This window comes from Amblyomma maculatum, chromosome 1 (assembly GCF_055883805.1).
Source record: "Amblyomma maculatum isolate TAMU_Amacu chromosome 1, ASM5588380v1, whole genome shotgun sequence".
Lineage (NCBI taxonomy): Eukaryota > Metazoa > Arthropoda > Arachnida > Ixodida > Ixodidae > Amblyomma > Amblyomma maculatum.
Genome location: NC_139344.1, coordinates 339266774 through 339279004, shown reverse-complemented (window position 1 = coordinate 339279004; position 12231 = coordinate 339266774). Strand labels below are relative to the sequence as shown.

The 12231-nt window shown below is 52.3% G+C and overlaps 1 protein-coding gene across 3 annotated transcripts in view; it reads left to right on the top strand.

Moving 5' to 3' along the window:
- Nucleotides 1-12231, top strand: part of PlexA (plexin A) — a 177991-nt gene that overhangs the window by 111472 nt on the left and 54288 nt on the right. For all 3 annotated transcript variants that reach the window (XM_084588546.1, XM_084588540.1, XM_084588553.1), the window contains one exon: nt 2329-2511. In XM_084588546.1, the coding sequence (XP_084444672.1) occupies nt 2329-2511 (183 nt within the window). The remainder of the gene's footprint in view (nt 1-2328; nt 2512-12231) is intronic.

Sequence of the window (12231 nt, the reverse complement as noted above, 5' to 3'; positions counted from 1 at the left end):
CGTCTGCTCTCCCTCGGCACTTTCTAACAAAGTGAGCGAGAACAGTCACCACGGCGAGATGCGAAGGTGCACGATTGAAGTCTGCAGGCTCCGTTTCTGGACACTGCTGACATCGAAAGCGTGGTTGGCCCACAATGCGGGTATACTCCTCTCGGTCAGCTGGTCAGTCGCAATAAGGGCGTCGGGACAGACACACCTAGTCCAAGGTGTGCGCAGCCTTTACCATTTGGTAGCAGCATGTGTCACTTTTCTGCGTCCACCAGTATTCGTGCTTTCTCTGTACTGTACTAAATTGTTTTTTTACATAACCCCAACCTGCATGTTAGCACGTTCCGAATCTGCTGCAACGCGGCTAGGCAAAGTGTCGAGGGAGCCCATGCAGAGTCCTGATGCCGGCGGAGCGAAGGGTGCTGTTATGTCACAGAGAAGCAGGCAGGCGAGTTGTGGACCAAACGCGCGGAATGTGACGCGGCCCGCAGTGATGAGGGAGGCTCAAAGCGATAGCAATGGTCCAGCTATATTGGAGGCCTCTTTCCTCCAAGAGGTCGGCGTCCCGTGCTGATGCCGGGTCACCACAGAGACCGTTAACGGCACCTGCGTCCCCCGATAGCATTAGCGCTCTTTGATGACTCGCTACCTCACGTCGCTGCCGTGTTGGCTGCTGCTGCTGCCGCGCCTGGGATCGTGGACGGCGTATGCGGCTGCGCTCCCCGGGGATCGGATGCAGGTATCTTAGCGCCATTCCTGTTTGTGCCGCAGGCGATGTGGGATGACAATATATATATTTTTTTCTTAGGATGCTCGACGTATAAACGTGGGTGTGCGTTGCTTTTGGCGCTCATGGTCCGCCATTCTACGCGCATCAGGGAGCGTTGTTGCAGAACTCTCGAACGAGAGGCCGACAAAATACATTTGCAAATTCTGTTACATGCCCTAATACGGTCACTGCCTCCTTTTTGATTTGGTACGTGTGTGCTGCGCCCCGGTTTTTGAGCGCCGTTACTCGAGCACCTTGGTGGTACCTTCAGTTACGGTCGAAACGCTCACCCGAGTGCACTCCTTTGTTATCTTCGGCCGATGTTGACAGTCGTTCGTTACGTGTTCCTGCCGGCAGAGCGTGCATGCTGTCCCCTCGTCGGGTTTGCGTGTTCGTCATTCTGCTACGTCCTCCCACCCCCTCCCTCTCTTAAAGTTTGGCCCTGGCATGGGGTATCGGGCAGACGAATTTTTATAAACCGGACCGGCTCCAGCACAAATTATGCTCGCGCGTTAGCTCCCGTGAAAAAGAGATGGGGACTGCGCTGGCCGGTCGCTCATCTTTCCGTTGCGAACGGGCATCTTCAGGAGCTGAACGTGGCCTTTATTTGCTTTTTCTAGAGAGGGGGAAAGAATGCGGGTCTCTGCGATCGCACCGGTGGATTGCGGGTAGTGTTCCTACACGCGACGTAAAGTCCCGGTGGGATTCCTCGCCTTTCTTCTGCGCTGGGCTGTGTTCATATTCTCAATCCCTGTTTTCTTCGTAGGTTGCGGGTGTGCCTCACGCGGTCGATACTGTGCCGCGCATTGGAACGCTTCGCGAGCTTTGTATTTCTGCGGTCAGGTGCAGCACGAGGGACCTCTCCCGCGAGTGGTTTAAGGCCCGTTACCTTTGCTTTGTGGGAGGGGCTTGCGGGCCTGGACTTGAACTCCGCCCAGTTGTGGCAATGACCGACTTTTTCTCTTTTTATATCCCTCACGAGTGCAACATAACACGTACTTTCTGGCTGAGAAAATTTGAATTACGAAACTTTACCTTCTGCTCGATTCAAGGTTGTGCCGCCTGCATTGAAAAGGGCTGTTGACCACCGTTCCTCGAGTGAATGATGGCGTCGGCAAGCCTTCAGGGTCCGCACAAAAATCGCTGCCGACTAGTGCATTCTTCTTTCGACATATGCATGTCGCCTTCTCTCTCTCTCTCTCTCTCTCTCTCTCTCTCTCTCTCTCTCTCTCTCTCTCTCTCTCCTTTTCATTCGCACTTTTGAGTCTACGGGAGTGCTAACTTGAGCGAGCTGTCCAACATCCTTTTCTTTTTCACTGTATCTGTTTAAAACATGTATTTAATCTCACTCGTGTACCCTTGTACTCCTCCAAGTGACGCTGTAATGGTCATGTGGCACGGATGAAATGTGCCGCGCATGACCACCCCTAAGTAGACGGCCGAGACTTGGCTCGGATTGGTCTTGTTCCGCTGAAAAAAAAAAAAAGGAAAAAAAAAACTTGCATGTTTATCATCAGTGCATATATAGTCGAATCGTCGCCTGACCTTCCTTCTTTTCTTTCTGCTTGCAGCAAGTGCAGATCAACGACGACTTCTGCGGCATGGACGTGAACACGCCTCTGGACGGCGGCAAGCCGGTGAACGCGACGCCCGTGCTGACCTACTCCAACGTGCTGCTCACCTCGGTGGCGGCCGTGTCCACGCACGACTACACGGTCGCCTTCCTCGGCACCTCCACGGGACACCTCAAGAAGGTATGTGTGACCGGACTTAGCCGGCGTTCTTCTCCTGCCTGTGCAAATCGAGGAGGATTGAATTGTGTGTCCCGTGTCGCCCCTCCGGCCGTCCAGTGTAGAGTTTTCTACGCATGCGGAAGTCCTCCACCCGTGTCCTCGGCGAACGGGGAGGAGGGGTCGGATGCACAAGCAGTGCTCTTGGCTGGCGAGATGCATGATGTGCACCGATGCCGCTATAGGTTGTCTCAGCCTTGAAAGTGCTTCGTACCGCGCGCATTCAAGCTGCTTTCTCCCACGGATGGGTGAACAGCGAGGACGACGGGGCGTCCTAGCGTGAGTTGCCCGAGAAGAACGCGACAGGCGATGCAAATACGGCCAGCCGACACGCCCTACCGAAGTTCTTCGTCTCTCTCGCCGGCGATAGTAGGCATCTGCGGAGCTCGGCGGTCGATAGTGCGAAGTAGATCGCGCGCTCTTCGCTGCCTGTCGATATTCCTAGGATCGAGAGTCACTCGTTCGCGGGGGCGTGCGAGCAAGCGCGGTCACGCGTTGCTCGTCAGCCTCTAGGCGCGGTGCCTGTCAACGGAGGAGTCTGTGCAACGGGGCCGAGTTTTGCGCTAAGCTGAGCAGCGTACCGAAGTGCGAAACCGTCTTTCGCTTCGTTTCGTCACCGGCATCCTGACGGGAGAAGAGCCCTTCTCAGCCTCAACCAGTTCATTGTAGTGGCCGTCGTTCCCCTCTCCAGTTCTAGTGGCGTCTGGAACCTCCCGTGTTCCTGGTAGGCGTTGATGATGCAGGCAACCGTTTACTCGTGTTTTGTTTTTAATATTCTCCGAGAAGACTATTTTTTACACGCATTGATTAATGGGATTCGTTAAGTAGTGCTGTTCTGTAAGACGACCTCGCCCCATCTCCTTTCGTATGCTCGCTAAGCTTCGTTCAGTGGTGCACTTGTGCACTTTCTTGTCTAGCTCACTTACCCCAGCGGAAAATCCGCGGAGCCTGCAGCCTCCGCAGGTTTACTGCTGAAGTCATTCGGCGCGCAGAGTCTGAGCAAAAGTCCACCTCTCCGCTTTAGCGTCGGACGACTGAGATGAAATTGTGTTTAAACCTGGCCGAGTAGGGTGACAGGTGACGGGAACGTCGAAACAGGCTGAAAGTGTTTTTTTTTTTTTATTATTATTATTATTATTCAAGTTCGTTTCACTGTGCTCAGGCAGCGCCTCACCAAGTATCCGCGTTGCCCATTCGCTGGCTTTTGTTCAGCTGCTTGACATTTTCTGGGTGCATTTGTTTCCACTTACCTCAGTGTCCATTTAACTCGTCCATCAGCGTTTCGTGTATAGGCTCCCCTGTGTGGGTTACACGTACCGAATTAGCCGCTATGCTTAAGAGTTCATATTTGAAATGGACATCCATTTTCCGTTAAACTCCGCTCGCCAAGGAGCCAGAGCTTGAAAACTGTGGCTTTGACCGAACAACAGTGATTGATCAGTGCCTGAAGACCGAATGAGTCCGAAATATATTGTTGACACTCATAGTAGAAGCCTAGTGTTGGGCGTTATTTTTCTCTTCCCTTCTACTGGGCCGGTAGATGTCAGTGGCACGCTAAAGGAAAACCGCTTAGTGGTCGGTGGCCCGAGCCATCGCGTTCGCCTCCGCCGCGGCTGTTATCCAGACGAGTGAAGATCGAACGGCGCGGTCAGCGTACACCGCATTACGTTCCTCAGCCGCCTTCCTGCTTGCTTGCGTACGTGCGTGTGTCCGTGTGGCGCCGCCGCCGCTGCTGCTTCTGCTTCGCTCACGCTAACGTTGTTTCTGGGCCGGCGGCCCCAAACCAAACGCAATTTGGCCGTTCGCCCGAGGCTCGTTTCATCCCTTGCCTGCGAGCAGAGTTATTGACGCCCGCGACGACCTGCAGCCTCGGCCGCGCCTCGAGGGAGAGCACTCTGGCGAAGGGTGCCTGGCTGGCCACAGCCAAGGGCCAGGCCGGTCACTCGGAAGACGGGGAAAAAACGCAAGCCCAGCCGAGGGCGGAAGTAAGCGGTTGTCAACCTTGGTTGCCCGAGGGCACTTGTCACTTCCGCCCCGGGACCACCTACCTCCTCTCTCTTCTCTGTGTGCGACTGCGGGGACCGTCGGTGGTGATTGGCCGCCTGCCGACCAGGCGGAACTCTGCGCGCGCGGACACTCGGCGAGAAGCTCTGAAATATGGCGCCGGCCCCAAATGGAGGAAAATGGATGTGGAGTGCCCAGGTCAGCCATTCAGTGGGAGGGTTTCTTGGTCCAAAGAGCATCGCGGGCCGTACGAGATTGATAGAGCGACGCTCATCCATTGGAATCGGTCGCCAAGCTTGCGAGGGCCCTTCAAGAGAGAGCGGAGAGGAGGGAAGAGAGTACCAATGGGGTAGGATATACGCAAATGCAAACAGGCAGCGTTGGCCGCGGCGAGAGCAGAACATGAGGAGCCATTTTCCAAGTTTTTTGTCCTTGCGACATGAAAAACCTGGGAAAGTCGGGAAAATTCAGAGAAAAGGACCATCTAAAGTGAACGCATTGGCATGACATTTCCGTGGTATTGTGAGTGCCAAATACCTGTCATGTTCTCATTGACTTGGCATGAAATCTATTTGCGTCTAACGTGTCTAATGCGTGGCATCTTGCCAATATTAGCTCTTTTTTTGTTGTTTGCTAAGTGAGCGCGACATATGCTGTCAACGCTTAGTTCGGGCTGGTGAATATTATTAAACATAGCTTCGTTGAAAAGCATTATTTGTGTGTGTGTGTGTGTGTGTGTGTGTGTGTGTGTGTGTGTGTGTGTGTGTGTGTGTGTGTGTGTGTGTGTGTGTGTGTGTGTGTGTGTGTGTGTGTGTGTGTGTGTGTGGAATAGCGCTTAACCTTTAGTGTGCGGAAATCGAGCGCTTATGGCGCTTATGTGAGACACGAAGCCCCCCGAGCATGGTATCAAAAATTGTCCTGCAAAGCTCGATCTCGTTTTCGTTGTATGCACTGACAATCTTTGGCCACTGCGTATTTGCGCCTCTTCCGTCTTCCTGGAGTTTCGGCTGAAATAGTTAGGGAAAACAGAAATGTCAGCAAATCTGAAGAAAAGTACCCTGCTGGACTGTGACTAGGGGTTGGCATGACGGTTCCCTACGTCGACGGCCAGTGGGAGGTTGGAAACTGGTAGGTGGTATCAGTGCAGTTCGCCCAGTTTTCCGCGTTAGCAGAACGTCTCTCATACATAGCCTGAGACGCTTTGGGGCGTTGTACATCATAAACCAACCAAACAACCTATAAACATTAAAGCAGCACCCTCGGGAGCCTGCGCCAACCGGAAACCCACTCAGCGCCTGAAGGAAAAAGCGATGAGGAAAGCAAAATTCGACAAACACAACGGGAGCTGCCATTGTAAAAACGAAAAACAAAATCCTTTGTTTCAGTTTTGCGTCCTTTGAAATCGTTGTTGGTCGTGCGGGTCACTTTCAATTGTTTATAGCGTGACCACTTCTCAGCCGCCTGCAAATATTTGCGTGTTACCCTTCTGTTCCGCTGAGTAGAGGTACAGAGAAAGAGAAAAAAAAAAAAAAAGCGCGCGCCTCTTCTTTTTGCGGTCGCGGCCGCTCGATTACCACACCTTAACCGTTTTCCGGTATCGTTGAATGATGGAACGCAGAGCGGGAATCGGCAGTTCTGTACAAATCCTCAACGTTTCTGTTTTCACCGATAGCATTTTGAAAAAAAAAAAAGGGGGGGGGGGGGGAAGGAAAACAGAAAAAGAGAGCTGCCGGAAAAGTTCCTATTAACTCGGTCTCCAGTACCATAAGCGTGAGATCGAGCCTGTGAAGGAAATAGCCATTGAGAAAGGGGAAAAATATAAAGAGATGCAAAGGAAAACAAGAGACGTGATCGATGCGAGCCGAAGAGATGTGGCCTGGGGAGCTTAGGGACAGACGCGGAGGGTCTCACCAGACGAGAACTTTTTTTTCGGCAGTGTCAACAAGGCGGTAGATTGGGGAGCCGTCACAAAGGGGAGCCGCGATGGAGTAAAGAGAGAGAGAGAGAGAGAGAGAGAGAAATCCAGTGGCGGGAAAAAGAAGCGACGCTTTTTCGAGTATGTCGCGGCGAAGGCAGCAGCGTCTTCGCGCCTCCCTGTCTCCCTTTGTTTTGCTTTGTTTCTCCTTCTTCGTTGCACGTAAACAGGGAGAAAGAAAGGGGAAAGGAACGTTAAGGAAATCGTGGCGACGCCAGAAAACCGCAGCACGTCTCACTCTTTTTCTTTCCTTCGCCGCTTTCTCACCCCCCCCCCCCCCCCTTTTTTTTTTTTTTCCCCCTTTTTTGTACCTAACGCGGCGTCGTTGTCGCACAGTTGGGCCTCTTCACTCCTCGTGCTCCCTTCGTTTCGTTTGTGCGTGCGTGCGCTCACAAGAAGCTCGGGAAAGGGGGGGAGGGGTGCATTTGCGTCAGCGACTCGCGTTGCAGCGGCGTTCTCGGCGAATCCGAGCACGTTTCGCTTTCGAGAGCAGATTCGTCCTCGACACACTCACACCCAACTTCCCTCTCTTTTTTTCCCCCGAATACTTCCTTTTCTTTTCCTTTTCTCTCTGTCACTTTCTCTGGCGCCAGTGGTTGCGAGCCGTTACGTTTCTACTCTTCGCGAATTACTCCCCATGCATGGTCGATTCCGCACCCCGCCCTTCCATACTCTTGTTCCTTCTTTTTCTTTTTACCTAATTTTGGTTTCCTTCCTCTCTCTCTCTCTCTCTTCCCCCCCCCCCCCCCTCACTTTTTTTCTTTTCGTTTACTTTTTCTCGCCTCCTGCCCTCGCGTCTGATTCGCTTGCGTGCTTTCCGGCTGGAGTGAGCTCGTTGCATGTACCCGTTATCGGCCCCGGGTTCTTAGCCGAGCAGTTTGCTCCCTTCGGGACCGCCGTCGCACCGGAACTGGTGGAACGATTTTGCAAGTTGCCGTGCTGCGGCTTTGCGAAGCAGTTGCCTTTCAGCGAGCCCCACTTTTTAGCTTTCGGCGCTTTAGCAGACTCGTTGGTGAGATCGCATTTCCGAACGATAAAGGGCAATTTCTCCGGATCGTTGGCCAGGCGCCTGTGAACGCGTGGACGTGCCTGCTATGGTTTCGAATTTTCTTGCAATAATAGCCAAGATGAGTTTTGTTGATTTTATTATTATTATTATTATTATTATTATTATTATTATTATTATTATTATTATTATTATTATTATTATTATTATTATTGGAGACAATGTGCACATCTGTTCCCCTCTTTTTCTCCTTGGGTTACCTTTCGAAAATGCGTTATGTGTACTCCAGTTCCTTCGCAATGCTGCAGTTGGATCTAGCTCTGAAGTCCTCCTCCTCTTCCTTCTTTCTTTTGCCTCTTTTTCGTCTGACTTTTCGAAGGGCCAAAAAGAAAATATTCCGTTTGCCGTTGCTAATTTGTCGGCATGACACTCTCGTAACTGAGTTTCTTTTCTTCCTCCGTTAATTTCTGGGGGCACATTGGTAATATTTTGATAGTTAAATGGAGATTCATCCAAATGCGATGCGATTCTTTTTTTTTTTTTTTTCACCTTTAAGTCTTTTTGAGTAACAAAAATTGAAGAGGCGCTAAATTAAGCATTGCCTTTGATTATAGACGAGCACAAAGACAAAGGAAAGGAGCTCACTTCGAACAAACTTTCAGGCTCCTCCGTCGCCGTCCGTGTCGTTCAAGTAAAGCAGCGGCATTAGCCACGCAGCGGAAGTAGGTTGCTCTTTCTTTGTCGGCGACACGCACTTCGCCTCGGAGTTGCATACTGGAAACGAACTTCTTGCCCCGCTTTCGGCTCGGGCCTGAATCAGAAAAGGAGTTCCCAAAACCGGGAGAGCCTTTCGGGAGACGGGAGGGGGCGGTCGTGAATAGGTCTTGTCGGGATAATCAAAAGGGAATCAGCTTCCGTCCCAAGGAGGAGGCGGGAACGCGTGCCATTTGAGGGACAGCGGTGAGTACTACAGAATAAAGAACAGGGAAAAGCGAGAGGGAATGAAAGGAACTTGGCGAGCGCAGATGGTTCTGACTTCATTACCCAAACGACTTTTCGCATTCAAGCACTGGGCTCGCGCGCGCACCACTTTGGAAGGCCGGGAGCCGACCCGCCGCCGGACGCGAACGGGAGCTGCACCGAAAAAAAAAAAAAAAAAAAAAAAAAAACGGAGACTGGAAAGGGGAGGACAAAACAAAAAGGGAAAAGATGCCTTAAAATTGCCGGCAGCATGGGGAGGACTGGTCAATGACTCGGAAGGCTGAGATGATTTGCATACTCAACTCATTAGGCTCAAACTCGCGGCACATTTTCTGTCAGAGAGAGAGAGAGTCATGCATGCATGCTCTGAGTCGGAATGGTGACCGGACCTGGCGGGTAAATAAAAAATTGTAAAAATCCGGCCGAAAGTTTCAGTCCTGCGCAGCAACATTAGTCGGCGGCGTTTCATTGGATCCCTTCCCTTCATCGCTGTTCCTGTTGCTGGCGGTTTCGCCTCCATTTTAGCGAATCTTTGAAAAGGCTTTTTTACCCCTGCTGGCCGATCGCGATAAGGGAGAGAGTGTCGGCACGTGCGCAGAAAGTTCTCACTGTAGATATGCTCGAAATCTGGTTGACCTTCACGCCTTGACCTGAATTTCGTGCCCCCCCCCCCCCCCCCACACACACACACACACGTAGCGTTGTAATTGGGAGTCGGCCTGACCTGCCGGTCTCCCTGCTACGCTGCCCGTAATTTTGTTATTTGCAGCGGTCACCTACACGGGTGGGAGGCGCTTTGGAATTTTAGCTCGGAGCCTTTAAATCGGAGCACCGGGTTCGATCCCAGCCGTGTTTTGATGGGGACCAAGCGTAAGGCGTCCATCATACTGTGCGATGTCAGTGCGCGAGAAAGGACCCCAGGTGGTGGAAATTATTCGCAGCCTTCCGCTATACGGTGTTTCTTACAGCCCTTGTCGCTTTTGATACATGGCATTTACCCCATCAACCAAATCAAACCGGTTTGATGCAGGTTTTGAAGCAAAAAGACGGTGGAGTTATAAAGTTTATGTTGATCAAATATCTTGAAAAGAAACGAATGTATTCGGAGCCTGAAAATTATATCTATCCTGATTGAACCGCCTTTATTATTAGGTCAAGTCCCGCTTATATTTCCTGTGGCGATCACGGTACCATCGTATACCAGTACCAGTATCACGGTGAGTAACGAGAGGGGACACTTCCATAGGCCCCTGCGGCTAGGGAGCATGCCCGTAGCCGCAAGGGAACCAGCCTACTACAACAACAACCTGCCGAATCTCGGAGGTCAGGTATATGCGACGCCATCTCGCGAAAGCGTAGAACGCCTATCGGCTGCGAGAGGGCCGAAGTCCTTGTTGGTTATGTTACTCTGTGGTACCACGCTTTTGCAAAACTTGATGCATTGGCGCCTGTGCAACGGTGGGACAAGATGTGCGCCGTCCAATACGCGTTTGATGGTTTGCGGTTAGAGTACAGCGCGTTGGACGCAATTCACCGAACTGTGTGCAGAAAATGGCGCCGCGTCCCGTCTGTCCCTTTGACGCTTTGCAACTTTGAGCCCAGTTTCCTTGGCCCCTATGATTCAGCTCTCGAAAGCCAACCGTCCTGCGGCGGCAGCGGTGCGCTCAAGTGGACCGTGAACGCGGGGAGCGTCATTCGACCGTGACGCGCTGCGGTGAACCGGCGGCGACCGCGTAATGCTCGCGGGGCTGGTGTGTACCGCTACCACACAGTATACACTTGAGCAACCGTCCGTGTCCTCGTGTGTGCCCACGCGCTTCGACCTGTATTGGCGCGCTTGGCGTTGTCACGGCCCCGGTTGCGCTGACCGCGGGTTTCGTCTCTGCGATGAGCATCACACCAAGTCTGCAGTTGTCCCTGCCGCGGTGGCCAGCATTCCGATAGAGTCAAGTTAATTGGTTCACAGGAAGGGAAGGCGCAGTAACTGTCACACTTGCTCTGTGGACACCCGAACCGCGCCGTAAGGGAAGGGAGTAAGGTGGGAATGAAAGTGGAAAGAGAGAAAGCGGAGCCCTAGTGGAGGGCTGCGGAGTAATTTCGACCACCTGGAGATCTTTAACGTGCGCTGACATCGCACAGCACACGGACGCCACTTCGTTTCGCCTCCATCGAAACGCAGCCGCCGCGGTCGGGTTCGAACCCGGGAACTCCGGCACAGTAGTCGGGCGTCTTACCACTGCACCACCCCGGCGGGGCGAGGCAGAGTTCGAAACCGCTCATTCTTTCGTGCCTAGGTGCGCCTCAAAGTATACGGCATGACCGAAATTCATTCGAAGTTTTTCCTTAGCTACGACGTATCTAACAGTCCGCAGTGTGAAGAAAAAAAAAAAATGCTAAATTAAGTTGGTTGGTTGGTTTGTGGGGTTTAACGTCCCAAAGCGACTCAGGCTATGAGGGATGCCGTAGTGGAGGACTCCGGAAATTTCGACCATCTGGGGTTCTTTAACGTGCGCTAACATCGCACAGCACATGGGCGCTTTGCTTTTCGCCTCCATCGAAAAGCGGCCGCCGAGGCCGGAATTCGATCCCGCATCCTTGGGAACAGTAGTCGAGCGCCTTAACCACTGCTCCACCCCGGCGGGGGAAATAAAGTATCCAATCAGTGAGTCAAGTAATCAGTAGAAAGACTGGGAAGTCCTGAATATTCCGGCTAAGTAGTGTTAGTACTCGTAAACATTCCTGCGATATACCTTACGCGACTGACGAGGCGTCCCACTGCTATTCCTTTTCCGTTGTTTTATTGGAAACATCTAGTTGACCGTTTGCGCCTAAACGCTCGCTGCATTGAATCCAATATTTAGGCATGTGAAGAGTCTAACTTTGACGCCCGCTGGGGTGGGATTTATTTCGCTCCCTTGTACGGTGCAGGTACAGGATAATCTGTTCGAGTGAAGTTACCGCTGCGCGCACATGGATGTGTGGCAGTGAGCCAAAGCTCTTGTTCGCTTTTGGGCGAAATCCCTGCAGTGATTGGCAGATTTTGATTAATCACCAGCCAGCCCACCTTTCTAGCCTCTTATAAAATGCTGTATGCATGTATGCCTGCATTCTGCGACCGGGCCGCGAGGATCTGACTTTCTTTCATGCTTGCATTCGTGATACACGCTCGCGCGCGTCCGAGTTGGCGTCATTATGGAATGTGTGGCTATCTTCCCGACCTCGAGTTAAATGATTGGTGCGAACGCCGGAGCCGGAAGTGGCTACCACTTCTGGTTCCGTTGTTTCCGCCAATCAGATGACCGGAGGTTGGGGAGGTAGCGACGTCACTTTCGACAACGGCGCTAACTTGGAATACGAACCCAGTAATCCATTAGCAGGGAAGTTTGGGGCCCGGGACGGCGTTTTGATTGATGGCCTTTCTATGGCGATTTGTTTGTTTAAGCCGTTTGCTTCGGGTTTTTATTTTCAATTGTGGCGTGCCTTCGAATGCAGTTCTGACGCGTGGGAATAATAGTAGTACATTGGCACGAAAATAATTGCAGCCCTTCGCCGTGTGGCCGAAGGCACTGTTCCGGGCGGAGCGTGAATGCTCTGCACGAATCCTCTTCCTTCTGCACATGAAACACGTGCTGTCTCCTACTGCCTGGGTGGTGATGACCTGAAGGAAGATGTGTGTGTGTGTGTGTGTGGGGGGGGGGGGGGGGGGGTAGCGCGAGGG